General features: G+C 32.7%; 1 protein-coding gene across 1 annotated transcript in view; it reads right to left on the reverse strand.

Annotated features, from left to right (window-relative positions):
- Positions 1 to 25600, reverse strand: part of LOC114328959 (pecanex-like protein 1) — a 109992-nt gene that overhangs the window by 52165 nt on the left and 32227 nt on the right. The window contains exons 10-15 of the mRNA XM_050651575.1: positions 22810 to 22976; positions 21679 to 21904; positions 15191 to 15662; positions 8550 to 9651; positions 3868 to 4088; positions 1509 to 1814 (exon numbers count right to left, since the gene is read on the reverse strand). Of these exons, the coding sequence (XP_050507532.1) occupies positions 1509 to 1814; positions 3868 to 4088; positions 8550 to 9651; positions 15191 to 15662; positions 21679 to 21904; positions 22810 to 22976 (2494 nt within the window). The remainder of the gene's footprint in view (positions 1 to 1508; positions 1815 to 3867; positions 4089 to 8549; positions 9652 to 15190; positions 15663 to 21678; positions 21905 to 22809; positions 22977 to 25600) is intronic.

The raw sequence follows: 25600 nt of genomic DNA on the forward strand, positions 1-25600 counted from the left end.
AGGAAAGGGGTATGATGGGGCAAGCTTCTGACATTGAAAAACAGCTTTCAATATGATCATTATGCATCCCATAATCTGAACCTAGTGTTGAATGAGCCGTTGCTGGTGTACAGGAGTTGTTTTTTTAGGATATAATTAAAAGATTATGTTCTTCTTAAAGTATTAAAAGATGGGATGTACTATGTGGATTCATCGCGTTTGCCAACACTTAAAAGGTTATGTGAAACCCTGTGCTCATCCAGACATGATGCTGTTATGGCTTTGCGTCGAGCTTTCCGACAAGTAATAAATCTTTAACGAAAATTTCATTGCAATCTAAAAAACCATGAAAAATTAGAAGCTAATGCATTATTAGAGCACATTTATAAATAATTTTGAATTTGTCGTTAACATTACTATTCAATCTAAGATACTTAACTTTATTAATCTAACATCAAAACTTTTGCAATCCAAAACATCAGAGTTAAAGGTCGCCCTTCAACTTTTGGAAAAACTAGTGATAATCTTCGAGAAATGAGAAATTCGTTTTCCGAAACTTTAGCAAAAGCAGCAGGAATAGCAGAATAGTGAGGTATTATACCGGAATTTAAAAAAAAACGGATAAAACGTATAAAAAATGTTACGATGAGCTTAGCTGCGACGAAAAAATAACTTATAACAAAAAAGTTTTCAAGCTAATGTTTTCAATGTAAATTTAGATATAATATTGCAACAACTTACTAACAATAGGTTTGTCGGATTAAAATACATGTATTGGGACCGTGCAAGTTCGGCAAAGCGACCCCTATTTCTACGCTCTGTACTTTTATTCGCACTTTTAATTATATTGGCCAATTATATTAGTCCTGGTTATTGGATAATTGTCAAGGCCATAGTCCAAAAAAATAATAAGAAGAAAAAATAAGCTGCAGGTTATATTATGCAAACGTAAACAATTGTATGTAGTAAATAAAATTAGTTATTAAAATGCAGTACTGCAAGCAAAATACAATTAATTAAATTTACCTTTATATAATAATTGCATATCATATCAATATTGTGGAGCAATATATAATTTTTCTGCTTCAATGACAGAAGGTATGAAACATACGTCAATTTGACAATTTCAATTGACAATATGAATTATTTAAGATAGTTGCAATATTTCTCCGCGACTCGCGCACGGTCGTTTCTTGTTTCCCTTCCAAGTACTTGCACACCGCGAATAATAGGTTTTTATGCCTACAATATGTCATATTCCCAAAAATTCTATGAACACTAGTTGATGAATACTTATTAAAGAAATGCCAAATATTGTCATTTATACATATTTTAGTAATTATACTGTTATTAGTTGTCGTTATGTTTATAATACGGGGCCCACAAAAATTGTCGCGGGGAGGCCCCCCAATCTTCAGCTACGCCACTGGTGAAGGGTCCAGGGCTGTATTATCTCAATGTATCCGTGTGTCTAGTAGCGTGGCGGTTACTGTATATGACCCTCGTCTAGGTTCTGATTCAACACTTACCTTCAACATAAACTCGTACATCTTGTTATACGCAGTGACCATAAAAAAGTAGATGACCAAGAACGTTTCGTCAATCTTCCTCACGTCGTACTTGTAGAACAACGCCGAAAACACCAGGATCAAGTACTGAGCGCTTTGATTCGAGTAAATATTCCTTAGGCACTTGATTCCGCATATCACAACTATAAATGAGCCTCGGACCGTTCCGTACTTCGTCACGATGCGAGGCGAGTCTTCAGTCAAAACAGAGAGGAACAACAATGGATAGACGATGTTACGTTCCAGGAAAGAGAAGTAAACGTATACCTAGAGGGAAAAAAAGATCTGCACTAAGAATTGCTGCCAAATGTAATATATACAGAGTGAGTTTTAAATATGAAACGCCTCAATTATCTCTCAAACAACTCGCACGATTTTTATCGATTTTGGTGTGTCTTTTGATACGGCCGATATTATGGTGGTATTTACGTTGTTGTCAGATCTTCCGTTTTTCTGGAAACGAACTTTATTATTTCAAATTATCACCCTGTATATTTATTGCCTTTTGAAGTCCTTAAGAAATACGGAAATACTGAAATACTTAAGAAATACATTTTATGTAATGTTCCCTATACTTAAATACCATAATTTCTTAGTGGCATTTACATTATCTTCAAGGAAGTTAAAATAATACATATGGATGGCTATGGCTGTTACAATAATAACTTCGACGTTTCAATAAATTAGTATTGTTGGTGTTGTCAAAATGAATCGTATACATGAAAAAAAAAACGTATGGAGATATCAATGATATTAGAATATGATGATATGCGTAGAATTCAACAAGAAACGTGTAAAGTCCTTTTCATGAGCATTTTTCAGTGCGTCACAAATGATAGAAAAAAAGGTAAGTCCGTGATAATATACATTTATAACATTTATTCTAGCATGACATTTTAGTTAAATCTGACAGTTGTCAAATTTTATTTGCAATTGGGCATAAAAACAAATCAATTGTGTTTATTGCATTTATAAAATGGTATTTGTATAGTCTTATAAATTGTACAGATTATATTCGTAGATATATTATATAATTCGTAAATTTTTTTTTTCGATTATAGCGCCATCTATCGACAACTAGAATAAATGTTATAAATGTCTGTAATCACAAACGTGCCTTTTTTCTGTCACATACAATTTAATGCGTTAGAAAGAAATCGAAAAACTGTGACGCACTGAAAGAAGCTGATGAGAAAAAGAATAATATGTTTAATAATTTATATCCTAACCAAAATCATATAAAGAAGATCTACTGCCACCAAATTTGTAAAAAAAGGTTAGTTCATCCATACAAAATAAGACTAGTTCAATGGTTTTCAGATGATCATTTCGATAGACGTGAAAAGTTTGCAGTCATAATGACGGAAAAATGTTACAATGAAAACGATCCAAATTTTTTAAGTTATGTTATGTTTTGTCGATGAGGCCATTTTTTTAACTAAAGAAAAATGAAATGGTCTGGCGTATTTATATTTATTGAAAAATAGCATTATGCCTGAGTTGGTTTGGTTATTTTCACATCCAAGTATGTATTGTCAATTACATTTTAATGTAAAAATTTCATTATTCGAAACTGTCAGACAATAGCAATATCCCAAACGACAATATTTGTCTGCCACAAGATGGTGGGGCAATACCTAAACAATGCGTTTTCCAGAAGATGGATTGGAAGGCGTGGTTTTATCGAATGGCCCCCACGATCACCCGACATGAATCCTTTAGACTATTTCCTGTGGGGCCACTTGAAAAACGTCGTTTATAAAACAAAACCTGCCAATACATATTCAGGAGTTGGGGTTACTAAAATTCCTAATTTTTCTACAACTACCAGGTTTTCTACGCTATGATTTGGATAAATCTATTATTGCACCAGTTTCGTTAAACTTTTTACTATTTATCGACAGTAGACCATGTTATGAAATTATTAGGATATAAATTATTGAAGAATATTCAGGTTACACGAGTTTATTAATCTAAATGTATTATTTTAACGTCAGCGAAGACAATGTAAATGTAGCAGTAACTCCAAAATTATGGTATTTAGGTATAGGAAACATTACATGCAAAATAATCAGTACGTCTTAATGAGTTCAAAAGGCAAGAAATATACAGTGTTCCATTTGAAATAAGAAAGCTCATTAGATATCCAGAAAAACTGAAGATCTAACAGCAAAGTAAATACCACCATAATATCGGCTGCATCACAAGACTCCTACATTCCAAAATCTATAAAAATTATGCACGCTGTTTCGTAGATAACTGAGGAGTTCCATACATAAAACTCACTCTGTTTAATAAATAATAAAGATGTTATACATACTTTTTCGAACCACATAACTTTGGCCGGACCTTTGATCTGATACTGCTCATGTTCTTGGGCTCTAAATATCGGTCTGGCGATGCACAGCCAAGGCAAGTGTTTGCGCATCTGCGGAACCGTGTAGTGTAGAATAAACCCCATAGTAGCGCCAATGGACCATAGCACCGGACTCAGTTCCGGTTGGAGAACGGTAAACACAGTGCTAGCATGAACGGCAAACACTGGAATAAACAAGATTATCAATAAAACGATAAACGTTTTTGTTCTTGTGATTTATAGCCCATAAAGGAAGGATAAAAATTTGGAAATAGGTAGTTGAAATTGTCTATTATTATATAAGAAAGAGTTTACAATTCTACATCCCCTCCATTTTACAAAAATGGAGGGGAATACCCCCTCTCGAAGGTGAAAAATATACATTCAAAATAAGACCGGAATTGGATAAAATGACTAATTCTAAACAAATTTGTTCTATAGTTTTTTCGTTATTTTTAACAAAAAAAAATATGTTTTTGGACGTTTTTTCGGAGATAACTCAAAAAGTAAGTATTTTATCGAAAAAATATTCTTAGCAAAAATATAGCTTTTAAAAAATTGAAAAAAAAATGGTGTATGGTATGCATGAGGTCTGTAGACCCAGTAGAAGCAGAGTTGTAGCTAATGAAAAGTAGGTCCTTCTTCGTCAAATTCAAATCGAATATTTCAATGTGAAATAACTCGAAAACGGAGCACTTTTAGGGGAAATTTCTTTCCAACTTTTTTAAAGTCTTTAAAAAAAAGGTTTATTTTTGTTTTTTAAAAAAACTTTTAACATTAAAATTAAGTGAGTTACGCTCAAAATATTGTTGGTCCCTTTTAATTTTTTGGTAAAAAATATCGCGAAAATCACCCCCTAATTAGCATCACAAATAAATTTTATCATTACGACTTGACAAGTTACTTTGTTTATGTATTATTTATATGATCTGTAAGTTTCATCGGTTCAAAGTGCTTATTTCTGAAAAAGCTGTAGTGAGAATGGCTTGAACGAGTAACTAATCACGAGTTTAGACAAATTTTGAACAGCCATAGCATAAACAATTTTTGTTTAACAAGAAAACAAAAAATCAAAAATATTCAGAAAAGCAAAGACGAACATTTTATTACTCTTTGAGATTTTTGGTATTACTAATAATTTTAAGTTAATTCCATAAAAAATTCCATTTTATTCAAAATAAAAAAAAAAAGTTTTATTTTAAAACCAATTTTTTTCAAAAATGAGCACTTTGAACCAATGAAACTTATAGATAACACTGGTAAACACACAGTTTGCTGCCGGAAATTTTTTTACTGTTTTTAGGTAATTTGGGTCTGCTGAATCCAAAAATGCCACCAGATTTGTTCCATCAGATCGTTTTCAGAAAATACGACAACAGATCACATTTCTAACATATAGGGTAATTTAACGCAGCACTACCTACATATATGTAGTGCTGCTACCCATGAAATAAACCAAATACGAATAAAAAGTAAGATATTTATTGTACAGTAATGTACTTACAAAAATCATCACACATATCTGCCAAAAAAACTTAACTTTTCATCTAACCTAACCGGCAGCGTCGCAACAAAAATGTGTTATTCGGCGACACCTAAAAACTTCCTTTTATATGATTTTCTTGCAAAGGCTTTAAAAGGACGGTCCCTTTGAAGACTCCAGCAGTAATCCGCCATCATGTGATAGCCCATCTCCCTGATACCCCTCTTCAATCGTTTTGATATCTTGTTGAAGATTTTCTGGGAAACGGTCTAAATGGCTGTGAAGGTAATGGATTTTAATACTCATATGACAACCGTGATTGTTAAAACTGTTGAGCATTTATTCCACTCTAGTGCCCAATTGGTATATTTCCATATTTGTTGCCATTATGTAGAAGGACACACTTTAAAATTCGTTTGGAACTGTCGATAAAAAGACGCCAGTGATCTGGTGTATACTCCGATACACCCATTTTTTCTAACAGTCCTTTAAAAAACCATATCATCTTGCTGAGAAAAAAGGCAAAAGATCTTTTATCTCTATTACGGTAGTATGTAATTTTGGTGTCTGGGTGAAGAACATTCTTTTCTTTTAGTCTGGAGGTAAGCAACTCGGAAGAATCCTTTGGAAGGTTCAAATTTCTGATAAGATCGCTTAGCTCTTCCTGAGTAAAGCGCTCAGGATGTGTTGAATCCCCTTTAAAATCACTGTCGTCTTCCTCAAATCTATTAGTCTGCAGTTCGTCAAATAACGTTTCGGCATTATCCTCTGGTAACATAGGTAGACTGCTAAATATTGGAATGGGTATCTGCTCAAGCTGATGTGGAATTGGTCTTATTGCTGAATCCAGGTTAGGATATGTTCACGTATGTCGATTATTACGATTAATGCCCTTTATATTCACAAGACAGAAATAGCAATCGGCAAAATGATTTTTTGGTTCTCTCCATACCATTGGAAAACCAAATTTAAACATTTTCGTTGTCCTTTCGTCCACTGTCGCAAGTTTTCAATAAAAATTTTGCACACTACATGTGGAGCTCAGGATTTATCTTGATCTCCTAAATGAACACCCAAATAGGCCTTTTTGTTCATTTGCCCATTTGTCTTAGAATTTGTTAAGTTTGTTTATAAACATATTGCAATTATAGTGGTGGAATATTCAGAAATGTAAGAATATTTAAGTATTTGATAAGTATGCTATATCTCGAAAACTAGAGCTGATACAAAGAAAAGGTTTGTATTTTTGGAATTAGCACAGATGAATTAACTAAAATCAGTTGATTTTTTTTCGGCAGCAAGACAAACATTTTTTTTGTTGGGCTGTGTAATCTAAACAATACATAAGTAAAGTAACTTGTGAAGCGCTAACGATTAATTTTATTTAAGAAGCAAATTAGGGGGTAATTTTCGTGATTTTTTTAGCAAAAAATAAAAAAGACCAGCAATATTTTGAGCGTAACTCACTTACTTTTAATGTTGGAAGTTTTTTTAAAAAACAAAAATAAACCTTTTTAAAAACACTTTAAAAATTGTAATGAATTTTCCCCGAAAAGAGCTCCGTTTTTGGGTTATTTCAAATTGAAATATTCGATTTGGAATTTGACGAAGAAGAACCTACTTTTCATTAGCTACAACTCTGCTTCTACTAGGTCTGTAGACCTCATGCATACACCATTTTTTTCAGTTTTTTATAAGCTATATTTTTGCTAAGAATATTTTTTTCGCTATAATACTTACTTTTTGAGTTATCTGCGAAAAACCGTCCAAAAACATGTTTTTTTTTTTGTTAAAAATGAACATATTCACTCGCAAATAACTCGAAAAGTATTAACTTAGTGAAAAAACTGTATAGAACAAAAGTTATTTAGAATTAGTCATTTTATACAATTTCGGACTTATTTTGAACGTATATTTTTTCATCCCCGAGAACATATTTTTCACCCCGTATTTCCCAACTTTTGTAAAATGGAGGGGATGTAGAATTGTAAACTTTTTCTCATGTGTGGTAAAGAATGGGCCATAGCTTAACCTCAGGTTTCTGAGGTTAAAATAAGCCGATTTAAGCTAACTTACCTTAGTACAAAGTTTATAATAACCGAGATACAGGGTGTCAAAGTTAAACTTTTTTTTATTTATTATTGAATATTTCCTGACAGGTATGAGATAACAACATGACATTTGGTATGTGGATGTTTTTTGGGTCGAGAAAACTAAATTCCCTACCAAAAATTATGTATTGCCCAGAGGGCGCCACATACGCCTTTCAGCACTAATTTATTACGTTCAATTTTTTTTATCCCTTACTCTTTATAATTTTGACATTAAAATTTTTATTCTGCTATTAATTTTACTTAAAAAAGGTATACTTCTTTCATCTTCCTAAACTTAACCGTTTTCGAGATTTTAAATCTGCGATACACCATCATTTTTAGCATAATATCATTGTAGTTACACCCGAATGAAAAATAACTTAAAACCATAAAATTATCCAAAAATGTATCGCAAATTTCTTCAAGTGGAATTTGCGATGCAATGACATAAATTTCAGAACTGGCACAATTATTATGGTTTTAAGTTATTTTTCGGGTGTAACTACAATGATATTATGCTAAAAATGATGGTGTATCGCAGATTTAAAATGCGTTTATCTCGAAAACGGTTGAGTTTAGGGAGATGAAAGAAGTATACGTTTTTTAAGTAAAACTAATAGGAGAATAAAAATTTTAATGTCAAAATTATACAGAGTGAGGGAAAAAAAATTGAACGTAATAAATGAGTGCTGAAAGGCGTATGTGGCGCCCTCTGGGCAATACATAATTTTTGGTAGGGAATTTAGTTTTCTCGACCCAAAAAACCCCCACATACCAAATTTCATGTTGTTATCTCATACCTGTCAGGAAATATTCAATAATAAATAAATAAAAAAGTTTAATTTTGACACCCTGTATTTCGGTTATTATAAACTTTGTACTAAGGTAAGTTAGCTTAAATCGGCCTATTTTAACCTTAGGAACCTGAGGTTAAGCTATGGCCCATTCTTTACCAAACACCCTGTATAATAATAGACAATTTCAACTACCTACTCCCAAATTTTCATCCTTCCTTTATTTTTTTGGAGGTTTTCGTAAAATTTTGTGTTCCTGATCGGGCTATTACTCACCTAATATCGCTATTAAACTGCACACTATGACGTCGTGCTTCAACCTTGCGTTGTTGATCTTCTGCAACTTAGCAGGTAGTGGATCTACGACGTCTTCCTCTAAGTTATACTGCTCCTTATTACTAGGAAATTTCACAGTCTTCTCTTTAGTCTTGGATTCTAGCTTCGATTCCACCTTCGCCTCTTTCGGCTCTTCTCGCGGCTTCTTCTCTTCAGTACTGCTACTCTCGCTCTCTTGCTGCTCTCTGTACACGTCCGGCAACCACAGATGGTTCTTCACCATGTTCCAGATATGCGTAGGATCACTGGTGCTCCTGCTTAGATGATAACATGTGGCTACCAGCGAAGCGCAAAACATCGAGAACAAAACATGCTGTGCCCCCTTACTCTCGCTTAAGCCCCCGTAGGCCACGCCCCCCAAAATTATCACAGTCAAGCATGATCGGAAGATGCAGTAGAGAGAGGCGGAAAGGCTGGACATGGCGTTGCCTCCAAATACGTGCATGTCCACCTGTTCCAGAATGTACATCAGAAACGTATTTATCTGAGGAAATAGGCCGAGAGAGAAAAGAAGCGGAAAGACTAGGATAAAATTAACTAAAAAATCACAGGACAATAGCAGTAATTGCTGGTTGGATAAGGAAAGTGAGTTCAGATTGTACCCGATCTCCTTCGTTTCGGCTAGTATATGATAGTCGAAGATAAGTACGAGGGAAGAAAATATACAAAAATACAAAGGTCTAGAATACGCGATAACCCTGTTGAAGCCGTGTGTCGGCGAGGCAGCGTCTGGTTGCACGCTCTTTATCAAGGAGTACTGGCAGCTGGCGATGACAAAACAGAGAATGAACGAGGTAAGATCTCTGTAGAATTCTTTGTGGAGCATAACGGCACCCAGGATGCACACCATACTGCCGAGGATGATAGAAAGGATCGTTTCGTGGAGAGTTAGATTTCTATCTAAGAGCGCTAGCAACTTCAGTCTGTCCATACTGATTTTCACGAAAGTCCATGGCCACACTTTGAACACATAATAACTCTTTGTCCGTTTATAATTATTGTCTACGGGGTCTGATTGTATACACTTGAATTTTGATTCAGTCTGAAACCAACAAAAACGTAAAAATTATAAAATAAGCATGAAGAAATACACTTCTCCAAGAAATTTACGTACCACCTTAAAAATTGGTCACTTTTAATGTCTCGAAATTTCCTAAAACTGTTGTCCGATTTAAGGAGATGGGTACGTATAGGATTCATTGTTTTCGAATCCTGAGAAAACTAATAAGTATTTTTGAAAAATTTAAACGCAGAATGAAAGATTAAGTTATTAGCGAGGGCCGAAAGTCCCTGAGAACTTCTATAATGTTTATTTTAATAAGTTACAGGGGTGAGAAAATTTAGTGTGATTTTTAATTTCAAATATCTCATTCAAAATAAACTTTTTATTTATTCTAAGGGACTTTCGGCCCTCGGCAATAATTTAGTCTTTCATTTTGCGTTTGAATTTTTCAAAAATATTTATTGGTTTTTTCAGGATTCGAAAAAAATGAACACAATGTCCGTGGTAATATTTTCCAAATCTATCTTCTACAACGCACTCAGTCGAATAGAATATTGTCAACATATTGTCAGTGAGACAGTGACAATCAGTGACAATTTTAAATATTTGACATGGCATCGGGAATATTTTGAGTTGTTGATTAAATAATATTGATATATAGTGTATTTGATAAATGATTGATTTAAGACGTGAACTTAATAAAAAGTTATTTATTGTGTATTATTTGTGGAAGATCCAAGCAGAGAATACATCAGGATAATATATTCTGTGATCCAAGTATTTTGTTGTTAAAGATGTTCAAAATTGTAAGCGCTCCATAGTAACAATATATTATTAAAAAATCACTTTAACACTTTTCCTCTTTTTTCGATTGAGTATTAGTTTTTGTTGTACATATACATTATTCTGAATACATAGTTAGTGAAAAAATTATTACTTTTATTAACTGAATTAATAATTTGCAATTACTATACAAATAACAGTTATCCAAGAACATTCAAAAGCCATCTCTTTAAGTTAATGATGACATTTTCAAGTAGAATGACATTCTAGCAATGTTTACATATTCATACCAGTGTGAATTTTACTACACGTAATTTGCCGTGTAAAGACAGAAAAAGTAGGGATAGCCGTAAAATATTTGCGAATTATGTACCGATGGCCTTAAGTGATTTTTTAACATGTTATAGGTTTTTTTTTGTTTTATGGCATAGACTTGGGTGTCAATTAGCCAGTCACAACTTTTTGTTTCTATTCATACATAAAGAAGGCAATGAGGTCCTTAGAGTTCCATAGCAAACTCTTCCACAACTCTCTACTCAGTATGTTATAGTTAGTATCGCTGTAATAATATTGTTGCTAGACAGGTAAATGTTTATTGTATACTGGGTGTACCAATCAAACTGAGATTTTTTTTCAAAGTTCGCGTGATCCGGTGGAATATTCTAGCATTTATAAAATACTGAAATTAAAACCCAACTACAGGCTCATGTTTTCTTAACATTCTGTTTTTTGATTCATTCGCTTATGTTGGATAATAAAGTTATGTACTTTAACAACTAGCCTTGTTTTTCGTCAATACAGGGTGTTTTTAAATAAGTATGGCAAAACCTGCATGAAAAAATAATGACATTTTGCTTTGTGTTGAAATTGTTCTTATAGACTGACGATTTATTTATTGCTCTAACACCGGTTGAGATATGCAAATGAAATTTCGTGGGTTTTAAAAGGTAGTCTTTGTGCATTTTTGACATACAATTAAGAATTTTATGTTCACCATTATCGCATATTATGGGTTATATTACCCGTATGCAAGCCAATAGTGAATATTAAATTCCTAATTGTATATCAAAAAATGCGCAATAACTACCTCTTAACACTAGAAAGCCGAAGGGTTCAATTTGGTCCCTGTTGCGATTTAAAGTTATTGTAGTTTTTTTATTCGAGGCAATAATGTTTTCATATTTTATGACTTTTAATATTTTGGTACAAAGCCTTATTTAAAACAAAAAATATTGTTTACTAAATTTATTTAATGGTTTTTTTAACAAATCTACCATAGAAGTCTAAAGGGACCAAATTGGCCCCGTGTAAGTTATTATCGTTTTCTGGTAAATTCGACGATCCTTTCTTTCAAATTCCTGTCGAATGGGTAAAATTATATTTATGTATGTTTATTGTATATGGTTACCCTTATACTGGTACTGATCATCTACGTAATAAAGATACAATTGTTGGCGAACACAGGTGAACATAAAGATGCAAATGTTGGTGTAGAGGACCAAATGACACGTCTTTATACTACAAAAGCAACTTCAAGATAATGGCCTATGTACGTGTTTTATCATACTCTTGACTTGGAAGCAATAAATGCATGCTTATTTATAAACAAAATAACTGGAAGTAGACTCAGTTTCCGTAAGTTTATTCTTCCGCTGTGTGAAGAATTATGGGCCCCACACCTTGTCCCCCGCAATCTGGAACTACGTCTAGCAACACCAGGTCTACCAACAACTATCACTGTTACTATCCAAAAACGAAAAAAATATCAGTTGAAAATATTTTGTAAAGGAAATCATACTTCAAATCATTGCCACGGTTGTAACAAGGCAATGTGTGGCAAATATCAAAAACTGCAAATTGTATGGTGTTCCGAATGTTTTTGATGGGCAGCGAATGTGTTAAACAATAAAAGTAAAAAATAAAATTAGATTCTACCGTCTAGAGTTGATTTAATTTCTTTAAACTGAGTTTTAATTGATTAAAGAACGTGGGGCCAAAATGATCCCTTCCGGCTTTCTAGGTAGGTATGCTAAGCCAGACATTCTAGTGTTAAAACCCATCAAATTTCATTTGCATATCTTAACCGGTCTTAGAGCAATAAATGAATTATCAGTTAATAAAAAAAATTGAACACCCCCTATCTCGGAAACGAAGTTTATAAAGCAAATTGTCATTATTTTCGCATGCAGAATTACCCCTTAAAGTTTGCCATAATTATTTAAAAACACCCTGTAGTGACGAAAGACAAGGCTATATGTTAAAGTACCTAAGTTTTTTATTATTCAACTTAAGCGAATGAATCAAAAAACAGAATATTAAGAAAACATGAGGTTATCGTTGGGTTTTAATTTCAGTATTTTATTAATGCTAGAATATTCCACAAGGTCACGTGAACTTTGAGAAAAAATCACAATTTGATTGGCACACCCGGTATACAATGCCAATTTACCTGTCTAGAAACAATATTACAGCGATACTGTTAAAGAATATAAGAAGGCTATAACATATTAAAAAAATCAATTAAATCGGACAACAGGTTTAGGAAATACGAGACATCAAAAATGACCCATTTTGTGGGGTGCCCGTTTTCTCTGACGCGCAGTGTACTTTACGTGTTATAAGTTCTTCCACTCTAACTTTTCCCATGCGTCACGATTCACTTTCAAACAAGTTAAATCAAAAAATAAAGTGAAACGTACACTTCGCGTCAAAAAAACTGGTACAACTCTTATAACCGAAAATCGTGTTTTTCAAGTTGTGTAAGTTGATCTTGTCACAAGTGTCATTCTAATTTCTAGGGCAACGTTGCCAGTTCAACGAAAATATTATATCAAACTAGGTAAAAACGGGGCTGTGCGACAGACCGCATTTTTTAATATACTAAAAACTAAAACAATTGTAATTGTCCGTCATCTCATTTAAGTATCCATACATTGATTCGTGTTTTATTATAATTTATGAAAATATTTCAATTCAAAAATAATGATAGATAATGACTTTATATTATTATGTTTAATTTCAAATCGAGAGGTGTGATTGATTTCTCGTAAATTGTAGGACAAAACTGCATTAAGTTGTGTAGAATAAATAAAACACACTGGAAAATTAAAAATTTAATTTGAAATTACAGTGGAACCTCGATAAGTCGGCTCCCGATAACCCGGAAGTCCGGCTAACCCGGACCGATTTTCATCAGACAAACATTTCAACAATAAAAATTATATTAAAACATTTTATCTGTAGCCTCTTCTGGAATGTCTTAAAAATATCTGAGTTTCATTGATAAAACTTGGCTTAGACCATAATATAATATTTGAGAGATAATGGGTATTTGTGTAATTTGAACTATACGATAGTAAAAATGACTCATGGCACACGGCGGCGGCGGCAGAGCGATGTTAATTATCTGGGGCTATCGCAAACAACAGGCACCTGTTGGCTGTTATTCCTTTATTTATTTCCAACTGTCTTTTAAAAAATTATTTTTAAAACAATGGTCTTTTAAACAATGAAAGAGCCACTGTTCTTAAATAACATAACATTGTTCCGATGGCAGACGAAATTGACACAACCGAAACTGACCGAGTTTTTTTACCTAGAAATCAACTATAGGTAAGTTAGATGTGTATTGTGCATATATATTTCAATGTTATTTTAATCATAACGGACTTTATCTATAAGTATACCGTATTTTATTAATTTTTGCCATGCTCTCCGGCTAACCCGGATTTTCGATAACCCGGATCGGCCGCGGTCCCGATTAATCCGAGTTATCGAGGTTCCACTGTAATACAAAATGAATAACTTTTACAGTGAACAAGTGTGGAATTTAAATATATGTATTACAATCCGAAATATACATTTTAAACGTTATTTTTTGTATTTAGATTTAGTGCAATTCCGTTATATGTGATGGCAACAACGAAGTGATTCACGAACAATAATTGTCAGTCTGAACACAGGTTTACATTGGGAAAAAAAAGTGTACCAGTTTTATATGACGCGAAGTGTACGTCGATGTGTAGATCATTGATACGTACTGTCAGTGGTAATAATTAGGAAATGGCTATTATCACGTGAACGTAATTTATAAAGTTATTTTATTGAAGTGTTTAATCTTTTTTCGCTATTGAAGCGATTGATGGACTCAACATTAAACATAAAGATAAAACCTATAAAGCTAAATATAGGTATATAACGGTAATAAATAAATTAAAAAACAGTCACAACAAAAAAGTTAGTATTGTTAACAAGATTGAATATTACCTAAGGTTGAGAAATAATACAAAACTATCGAGTGGATTACATAAATAAACTCTTAATATATATTTTTACTATATCGTACCTTTGGGGAAACAGTGATAAAAGTGTAAATTTTTCCGAAATTGAGTTATCAACACTACGATATTACTAATACTCGTCTTTGTCTGGGTACCCAAAAGTCAGTATTGCAACTCTTCCTTTATTTACTGAAATATTATATTTATTTTTTATAAATATAAACCCAAATAAAATTTATTGATAAATAAATAAAACATTATTGATTTATAAAACCAAATACACAATAAATGCAAATAAACCAATAAACTGCCACTGTCATTGAAAATTATTATAAACGTCCAAATTCATAAGCTATCAAAGACATTCTGTATTGTTTAGCCTTGTTTAATTTATTGTGATTTCTATGGAAAAGCAGCTTAATTTTGCAATACTAGTTTCTGTGTAGAGTGGAAGTACTATACCTGATAAAGACAGATTTTGCTCCAAGTTTTGGAGACAAATCTTAAAAACTTACCTCTACTAACAGTCGATCGTGTTCAAACGGTTGTTTAAGCCGATTGTGTGGCTCCGAAGCCATGGGCGAGTTGAGAGGTTGATTAGACTTCTGCAAGGAGACATCCAGAATGGTAGAGATGGAACTGTTACAAGTCGATTCGGTACTGTTACTGTCCCAGATGTCGTTGACCGTACGACGCGGCCTGCTGGACGAAGCTGTCACGCCAGCTGCGTCGCTTCGGCGTCGGTGAAGAGAGGACTTCTCGACAGTGAGGCCGGCTTGGGAAGTACTAGGACCTACGGCTTCACTACTAGCGGATACCCCAGCTGCTTTATCGTCGTAGGTTAACACATAAAAATCTCCATATTCGTCCATATTGCAATGATTGCATCCTTCTGGAGTGTCTGGAGTATAATGTCTAGCTGTGTATCTGCCGTATCCAGCTGCTATGGATCCAGGGATATTTTCCTTCTTTGCTGCTTGGTTAGATCTGAAAACGTATACGGTAAAGAACAAAGTAAACTGCACAATCAAGACAATACGAGCCCTAACAACTATACAGTGTTGAGTGCCCCAATAACCGGCAAAATAACGCAAAAGTTGGAAAACATATACATTAAGTTGTGATATAGTACGAGATAAATCTAGTTCTTATAAGCTGCTAGTTGACTTCAGTCATAGAGTCATAATTATACGTATGACGTCGAAAAACATTTTATTTTAATGTCTTATGTCATTTGACTTCTCTAACACAAATAAACGTCAACTCGAAAAAGAAACGTCAAATAAACTTAATTTCAAACTAAAATTGTAAGCTGAAGCAGATTGTGTAACGGTTGGCAGTTATCCTTGAGCGAAAAAAGTTTCTACTTCTGTTGTATTTGTACCATATCAATTCCAAATTACAGACAAATGAGAGATTTTTCCTTTATTCCGAGACGATGATCTAGCCAAATACCCAAGTAGGTGAAGACCAATAAACCAAAGAAGAAGACAAACAGGCCCCAGAGCACGCCAAATAGAATTCTATTTTACTGACGTCACAAAATAGAATTTTATAATGGGAGAATCGACGGTTGCTAGGCAACGTGACGTCACTAAAATAGAATTCTATTTGGCGTGCTCCCGCACCAGAACCTAATAAAACTAGGGGAAGAACGTCATACATACAAAATATGACTGAAGTCAACTAGCTCTTAAGCTAACGTCTACAGGTGGAAACTCTCGATAGTGGTAATGTAATTGAAATTAAATTATAGGTTTCTACTGATATTTTGTCACCTCTACTAGTTTCATCTCTTTTTATTTCATAATGTATTATGTTTCCATTTTTTGCGTTATTTTGCCGGTTATTAGCGCGCTCATCACTGTATATTGGGACAAAGTAAAATACATGCATAATTCAGATAGTTAACGGACAGTTTATTTTTTTCTAATGTTTTTTTAATGTAATACTATTAGGGCAGGCAATGAGGGTATTTGGCTCCCAATTCCATCCTACTATATCGATTTATTTGATATTTTCACAGTAAGTAGGGAATAGCTCAAGAAATAAAGTCTACCCAATGCCGATGTGCGCTTTCATCTTGGGGGTGGTTTCCCACCCCTTCCACCCCTTCTCAGGGTGGAAATTTTTTTGGTTAAAATAGCCTCGGAAGTGGCTAGGGCACCTAATTCTAAATAAAAACTGTTCTATAATTTTTTTTGAAAACTCAATACATTTTGAGTTATGCGTGGTTGAAAATTGGCCATTTTCATCGAAAAATGACACCTCTGCGGACAGTTTTTTGCGAATACCTTAAAAACTATGCATCTAACGAAAAAACTATATAAAATATTTTTGTAGCTCATAAAAAAAACAAAGAGATTCGTTCCTTCATAAATCTTCTAGTTATAATACAAAAAGAGATATGGTAGGTGAGAAGAGTTTGTTTTTTGGTGCATGCTCAAATCGGTGTATTCAACTTGAAATCACAGAGAAACGGTCGATTTTAGGTGTATAATGATACTAATACCTTTTGTAGTACTTGAAAAAAAACCTTTAAAATAAGCGATGGTAAATGTCGATTACATTCAAACTAAGCGAGATATGCTGCAAAAAGTTTGGTGACTAATATATTTTAAGAAAAAATGAGAAACACCTCATCCACCAGAATTTAAATGCGTCGTTTTCCTTCTACAATACCTTTTATTATAGTGTTATTTCTATGTTCAAAAAATTGGACGGGTTTAAAATGAATGGTTTTTGAAAAAAATAAGATGAAGTTATAGAGCGCATTTTTAAATTTTCTTAAAAATCTTCTTTTTTCTAAATGTAACTCGAAAATGATAAGAGGTACGAAAAAAAGATATTGCACAAAAATGTAGAGTTTTTTAAATAAAAATTTTGTTTTTATTTTTAATTACTGTATCTCTTATCATTTTCAAGTTACATGGAGAAAAAGAAGATTTAAAAAAAAATTAAATATGCGCTCTATGTTGATCTTATTTTTTTTCAAAAACCATTCATTTTAAACCCGTCCAACTTTTTAAACATAGAAATAACACTATAGTAAGATATTGTAGAAGGAAAACGATGCATTTAAATTCTGGTGGATGGGGGTTAAATGTGCTTCTCATTTTTTCTTAAAATACATTAGCCATCAACTTTTCTTGCTGCATATCTCGCTTAGTTGGAACGTAATAGACCTTTAATATTGCTCATTTTAAAGGTCTCTTCAAGCACTACAAAAGATATTGATAGCATTATACACCTAAAATCGACCTTTTCTCTGTTATTTCAAGTTGAATACACCAATTTGAGAATGCTCCAAAAAACAAACTCTTTTCACCTACCATATCTCTTTTTTTAGGATTTATGAAGGAACGAATCTCTTTGCTTTTTTATAAGCTACAAAAATGTTTTATATAGTTTTTTTAGTTAGATACATAGTTTTCAGGTATTCGCAAAAAACTGTTCTAAAAGATGTTATGTTTCAATATAGATGGCCAATTTTCAACCACGAATAACTCAAAAATTATTGTTTTCAAAAAAAATTATAGAGTTTTTGCTTAGAATTAGATGCTCTAACCACTACCGTGGTTATTTTAATTAAAAAATTTTCCACCCCCGAGGCGGGGTGGGAACCATCTCCAAGATAAAAGCACACATAGGCATAGGGTAGACTTTGAATTAGGAGATAAGTAGAGGCTAGGCCCAAAATTTCATTAAAATCCATGCAGTAGGATAGAATTCGGAGGTAATATCCTATTCTTGCTCTCATTGACTGGCGTATATGTAATTAGTTAATTACTAATAATAAAGGTTCAATCAGTAACACAAAATAAGATGTACATACTCTAACAGAACTACTTATTAATAATAAAAAAAAATGTTTATTTTGTTAGCAACTAAATATTGGGACAGAACGAATATTTATTTTTAAAAACGGAATAGCATCGCTCTAATAACTTTATGACAGCCCTAATACGGTTGAGCACTGATTCGACTAAGGATATGCACTGTTCACATTTTGGATTTAAGTTCACATAATGTCTGCTGTAGGTTGTTCCTTAGTGTCTGTTTCATTTTATGCCATACTGTTTCAATGACATTTAAGTCAAGACTGTTAGAAGACCAAGAACATTTAATTTCACAATGCTTGGTAGTAGTTGTTTTGAAGTATTTGTTGATATTTTACAGGATTTACGGTACCTTCAATAAGTTCAAAATACTGCTATACAATCCCAAATCATCACTCCTTTAGAAAATTTTCTGTCCATTTCAAACAATCATTGTAAAAAGCTTCATGCTTAGTGCGAATAAGTCGTTTGCGGTAATCACCAATAGGGGAGTGCAATTAGAACCAAAACATGCATTGTTTCAGAAAAATTCAAACAAGCTTATATTTTTCTAAAACTTTTTTTGTTAGTTTATATACATGTTAAAGTAAAAAGTTCTACTCGCAGATTTGGCCGCTAATTGTTTATTAATTGTTTAAACAATAACAATTGTTTTGTATAAATAATATTAAAAATATCGTTAAATTCATCATTTTACTTATCACCCCCTAATTAGTATCTCAAATGAACTTAATCGTTACGACTTCACAAGTTTTTTGACCCGTGTATGTATTGTTTATATGATCTGTAAGTTTCATCGGTTCAAAGTCCTTATTTTTGAAAGGGCTGTAGGTAAAATGAGTTGAACGAGTCACTCATCACGAATGTATACAAATTTAGAAACACCAAATCTCAATCAATTTTTGGTCTAACAGAAAAACAAAAAAAATACATGATATTCAGAAAAGCAATGCTGACTTTTTTTGTTTTTCGAGATTTTTGGTATCTCTAACAATTTTAAGTTATTTTGAGAAAAAAAATATTTTTCAAAATTAAAATTTTTAAAAATTTTACTTTAAAACCAATTTTTTTCCAAAAATAAGCACTTTGAATCGATGAAACTTGAAGATCATATAAACACAACATAAGTAAAATAATTTGTGGAGCGGTAACGATTAATTTCATTTAAGTTGTTAATTAGGGGGTGGTCTTCCCGATTTTTTTTGCCAAAACAAAAGCGACCAACTTTATTTTGAGCGTAACTTGCTTAAATTTAATGCTAGAAACTTTTTATAAAAACAGAAATAAAGCTTTTTTTAAACACTTTAAAAAAATTATAATGGGTTTCCCCAGAAAGTGCTTAATTTTTTGGATATTTCACTTCGAACTATTCTATTTGAAATTTGGTGAATATGAATCTATTTTTCATTGGCTATAACTCTGGTTTTACGAAGTCCAGAGACCTAACGCGTACACCATTTTTTTTACTTTTTTACAGGCTATATTTTTGCTAAGAACATTTTTTTCGACAAAATACTTACTTTTTGAGTTATTTGCGAAAAACCGTCTAAAAATGTAGTTATTTTGTTGAAAAATGAACATATTCACTCGCAAATAACTCGAGAAGTGTTGACTTGGCGAAAAAGCTCTATAGAACAAAAGTTACTTAAAATTAGTCAGTTTATCCATTTCTGGACTTATTTTAGACTTATATTTTTTCACCCCTAACAGGGGGTGAAAATCACCCCCAGGGCAAAAATACACATCGGCACAATATCACTTTTTTTCTTTGACATGTAAGATATGCGTATGCCAAATTTCATGTCAATCCAAGCGGTTCTTTAAAATTTAGAGCAAAAACCGTGAAAGAATGGACTATTATTATATGTATTTTAAGGTAAGTTTTACAAAAAAAAAGTTTTGATCACTTTGTATGAACATTTTTTTAGCTGGTCTATTTCATTTCTAAAGAAATAGTCTATTTCATTTCTAAAGTAAAATAATTTAGTGCATTTTAAAGATTACATCCTAAGTTTTGAAAAAGCACTTATAAAACTGTAACAGATCTGTTCAAACTTGAGTAATACCGTATTAAAGTGGTGGTAATTCTATAAAACTACGAAAATTTCAAAAATTACATTTTTTGAGACGTCATATCATTTGAATTAAATTTTTGAGATTTTTTTTGAATGAAACATCATTTAGTAAGATGCTTGAAAGGTAAGTTGTGCAAAATTGAGAGTCTTATAAGAAAAATTGTATTAGTTACACATTTTTAAATCATTTTTAAACAAAATTCATTTAAGGCTCATTTTCCGCCCACACCTTAATTATGCCCATACATTTTATTTATTTCTATTATAATCATAAGATAGCTTAATTATTCTTCTTTCATGTCCAATTTGTAAAATTTCATTTGATCCATTAGTTAAAGAATTACATTAAAATAACTCAACCGTGCACTTCGCCGTATGCTAGTTTACAGTGCGCCAATGTTTGTGAGAAGGGTGACTTTAGCGTTAAAAATAAAAAATTATAGAAGCTACAAATTTAATTTTAGAAAAATCTTTATATAAGGTTTTTTTTGTAAAATTTTCTGAATTTTGCAATGGTCAAGTCAGTTTTTTTCTGAAGTTTATATTTTCGGAGTTATTTAAAAAACACCTAATTCCGTAGTTCATTTGTTTAATAAAAAATGAAGCACCCACTTCTCGAGTAGAACTTTTTGATATATTGTTTATTAAACATTTCTTAATGAAATTACAAAAAGTTCTATCTTGTTTGATTTTTTCCAAAGTGAAAATCTATGTGCACTCCCCTACAAGACATACGTCAAATTTTGATTCGTCACTAAAATTTACTCGGGGCCAATCTTCTACCGACCAATAACGTTTAGATTTTGCCAACAACGACCCTGATTTGCTTTTGTTTTGCTGTTAACAGTGACTTTTCCTTTGCCTACAAGAAAATATGGTTTTTTAAACTATATCAATATGCTTCGACTCTGTCTTAATAACATCATAGGGAGTTCCATCTCTAGGTTATTTTTACATCAGGTTACATCAATATGCTTCGACTCTGTCTTAATAACATCATAGGGTGTTCCATCTCTAGGTTATTTTATAGAACTCTATGAGTTAACATCTTGCTGATACTGGTATATACAACAAATTCCTGGTACTCACCTCCTCCTGTTGTTTCTGTTAATCCTTTTCAGTCTCATGCGGTTGGAATTAGAACGGATATTCTCCAAACCCATCGAGGTACTCATGTTGGCGGGTCTTGAGTTTAAAAACGCAGAAAGCAAAGGCGCAGGTGGTAGCAATGTGCTCAGTTCGTTGTTGGAACCATTCGAAGAACCATCTTCGTTCTTGGATTGCGAATCTGCTTTGCTGGTGTCGCCGCCACAAGCTAAAAATAAAATAAATAAATACAACGTGTTTCATTATTAGTTCGAAATATTTTAACTGTAGATTCCTGGGCTCAAAATATTAAGGCTTAACACAAATCACCTAGTCCGAAAATGCTTCCTAAATAAGCTAGAGCTCTTTGAAGATGGCTTCTTGTAATTATTTTTTTAAATACATCCAGAACGCTTCTATTAAGAAAATCGAAAACTTTTATCTTCCAGGGATAAATCGATTCCATCAATGAGAAATTTCTAGTACCAGTCATAGGCGTCACTTTTGGGTAGGACAACGGTTATTTTATCACATAACTTTTTCGTCTTTAACTTTTAAGCATTTGTGAGACTGATTATTAAATCGTGAGGTATCCTAATACTAAAAAGTACTCTTGCTTTAAATCGGTCGAATAAACCGTTTTCTAGAAAAAAACGATTTGAACAAAATTTTAAAAAGAAGTTCGAAAAAAGTGTAATTTCATTGATTTAAAGCAAAAGTAACTTTTAGTACTACAATACCTAATAATTTAATAATCTAGTGTAAAAAATGTTTAAAAATTAAAGACACAAAAAATAATGCGATAAAATAACTGTTGACCTACCCAAAACGGACGCATATGACCGGTACTAAAAATTCGCAACTTATGGGATAGATTTATCTCTGGAACCAACAGGCGTACCAGTTTTCTTTTTTTTTTAGATAGAATCGTTCTGGGGGTATATTAAAAAAACTAATTATTACAGACGCCATCTTCAAAGAGCTCTAGCTCCCTTAAGAAGCATTTTCGGACTAGGTGATTTGGATTAAACTTTAATATTTTGAGCCCAGAAATCTACAGTTAAAATATTTCCAATTATTAATTAAACACCCTGTATATCTTAAAATGTCACTAAGATTTGTGTAAATACTCACTCATTTTTGGTAAATTCAGTATAGCTCGAGATAAAGGTGGTGAATATATAACGCATTCCAAACCCTCTACCGGACTTAAGCTTTCTGAATGCCTCATCTGTGTTTGGGTCACTTTGTTCTCTTTCATAGGTTTGTTTCTCTCCCTGTCTAACCTAGATGGTTTACATCTGCAAATATAACGAAAAATGTTTTCAGACTGTCCTAAACACATATTTAAATAAAACCATAACTATCAGCCCTATTCTGTAACTTTTAACAAATCGAATAGAAGTGACCAAGTCGAATCGTAATTACCCCAAACCGGAATGTTGGATATTTATCGCGTCGTTTTCGTATTTGGATTGGCATTCCGTAACTCACATCGTAATCAGTGTAAATCGAAAACGCCAACTTCTATTTGACGCGCTCAAGAGTAGGTGGAAACACCGCACTGCAAAGTGAGGTAAGTGTTCTGTGCGAAGAATTCATCAAAAAAAGAAGAAATGATGGTTTCTTTTGGATGGTTGTGGTTAAGTTTCAACATAATTCAACATAACAATAATAACAAATGGCCAGTGGAATACCGATTGGGAACACGAACACTAAAGAAAAAACATCTGCTGAGTATTTAAATCACATAATAGACTTTATCTCTGAACATAAAATATTATTGCACGGTAAAAGTATAAGTCTTTTCCCAAAGAAAAATTTTGGTTTTTCGTTTGAAACACAATGGATACTTTCGAATCTACACATTCTACCAGTAAATTAATTAGAGTAGCAATTCTTAAAATGTCTAATGATTTCTATTAAATATTGATGCTGTAAAATTATTGGCATATAAAATTAAATATGTATACAATTATCTAAATAAATAATAACACAGACGAAAATCGCTAATTAATTTAAGAGGATCGGTACGTATTTTCTGCAATGTTATTCAAATGGGGATTCATTTTTTTCGAATCCTAAGAAAATTAATAAGTATTTTTTAAAAATTTGAACGCAGAATGAAAGATTACGTTGGAGTCCGGTCCTGAACATGGTAACACAAACTGTGTTTACATTTCAGTCCCAAAAAATCATCTTTTTTCAAGTAGTTTATATCCAAATAAACTTGAGAATAAGCAAAAAGTAATAGTATATAGTGCAGTTACCTTACGGAATAAACCAGTGAGTTTTTATTATTTATTTATTCAAAACATTACAAAGCATACCGTTTGTAAGGTTAAGTGACGGCCGAAAGGCCAGTTCTCGGAACTAGTTCTGGTTCTGAAACTGGTTCATAATTACTAATGAGTATACCAAATGATACCAGATCCGACCTAACTAATTTGTCAACAATCATGACTGAAGATCATCAACAACCTCAAAACAAAACCTCATATTCAACTGTGCTTAACAATGCTTCTTCAATTCAATTTCCTTCAAAGCTGCAAGCAATTTTATTTAATTCGCTACCTGATACTAAAATAGAAGAGTACTTAATAGCACTTGGTGAAGTTGTTCATCCACGGAATATTTTATTTTCATCAAGGCTATCACATAACAGAATATGTATTTATCTCTCCAGCGAATCCCTGGTGGAAAAATTTATGTCCGGTCCAGCAGAAATAACAATTAAAGGCGAAAATCTAAAAGCACGAAAATTGATAACTCCAAACGAAAGACTGTTACTATCGGGTGTTTGCCCTTCTATTCCACATATTCTAATAGAGAATGAGTTAACCAAATTCGGTCTTAAATTAATGTCACCTTTAACCTTCCTTAGAATCGGTAGTCAACTTCCAGAATTTCAACACGTCCTCAGTTTTAGAAGACAAACTTATATTCAACCACTTGCAGATATAGACCTTCCCTCTTCTTTCTTAATGACATATGATCAAACTTCGTATCGCATATATTTAAGTTTAGATAAACCTTCATGTTTTATCTGTAAGAACACAGGTCACATTGCAGCAAATTGTTCAAATCATAATCAACAAAACGATTCCTCTCATATCCAACACCAACCGCAACAACCAATACAACAACAACCAATACAACAACAACCAATGCAACAACAACCAATACAACAACAACCAATACAACAACAACAACCAATACAACAACAACCAATACAACAACAACCACAAGAATCCCCCAAGTCTATTCCATCACCCCTAGAAATGGAACCAAATCATCCAGTCGGTAATTCTAATGCCGAACCTTCACTTAACCAACAAACAGATACTAATTTAATGCCCCCCGTATTAATTATGGAAACTAATTGTATATCTAAGGATCAGTCAACGACCAATAAGAGAACAATTTCGGAAATTAATACTACTCCATCTCCCACTGAAGAATTAAATAAAGAATTTAAAGTACCAACACAAACCAAAAAGAAACAAAAAAAGCAAACTGAATCTACCAGATCAATTCAGGAAATAATGATGCCAACAAAAACAGTATTTCACGATACGTCAAATAATTTTAACTTAACATATGAACAAACACTTGACTTTTTTGAAAATTATACTAGCTCGACTGATCCCATTAGTTTATTACAAACATACACAACGGATATACCCAATTTTATTTACATGTTAACAACAATTAAGCCATATTTTACAGAAAAAAGCATGAAAACCAAATGCACTAAATTAATAAACAAAATCGAAAAAATGCTAGACGATCCCGCTTATCAAGATAGTGATTGTTCGACAAATTCAGCTCCAGAAATAAACTAAAATCTTCGAACCGATACTACAAACTCCTCCGCCCTGGACCTTTCCTCCCGCAATATGTGATCTAACTCTTTCTAAATACA

Source organism: Diabrotica virgifera, chromosome 1 (genome assembly GCF_917563875.1).
Source record: "Diabrotica virgifera virgifera chromosome 1, PGI_DIABVI_V3a".
NCBI classification, from domain to species: Eukaryota; Metazoa; Arthropoda; class Insecta; order Coleoptera; family Chrysomelidae; genus Diabrotica; species Diabrotica virgifera.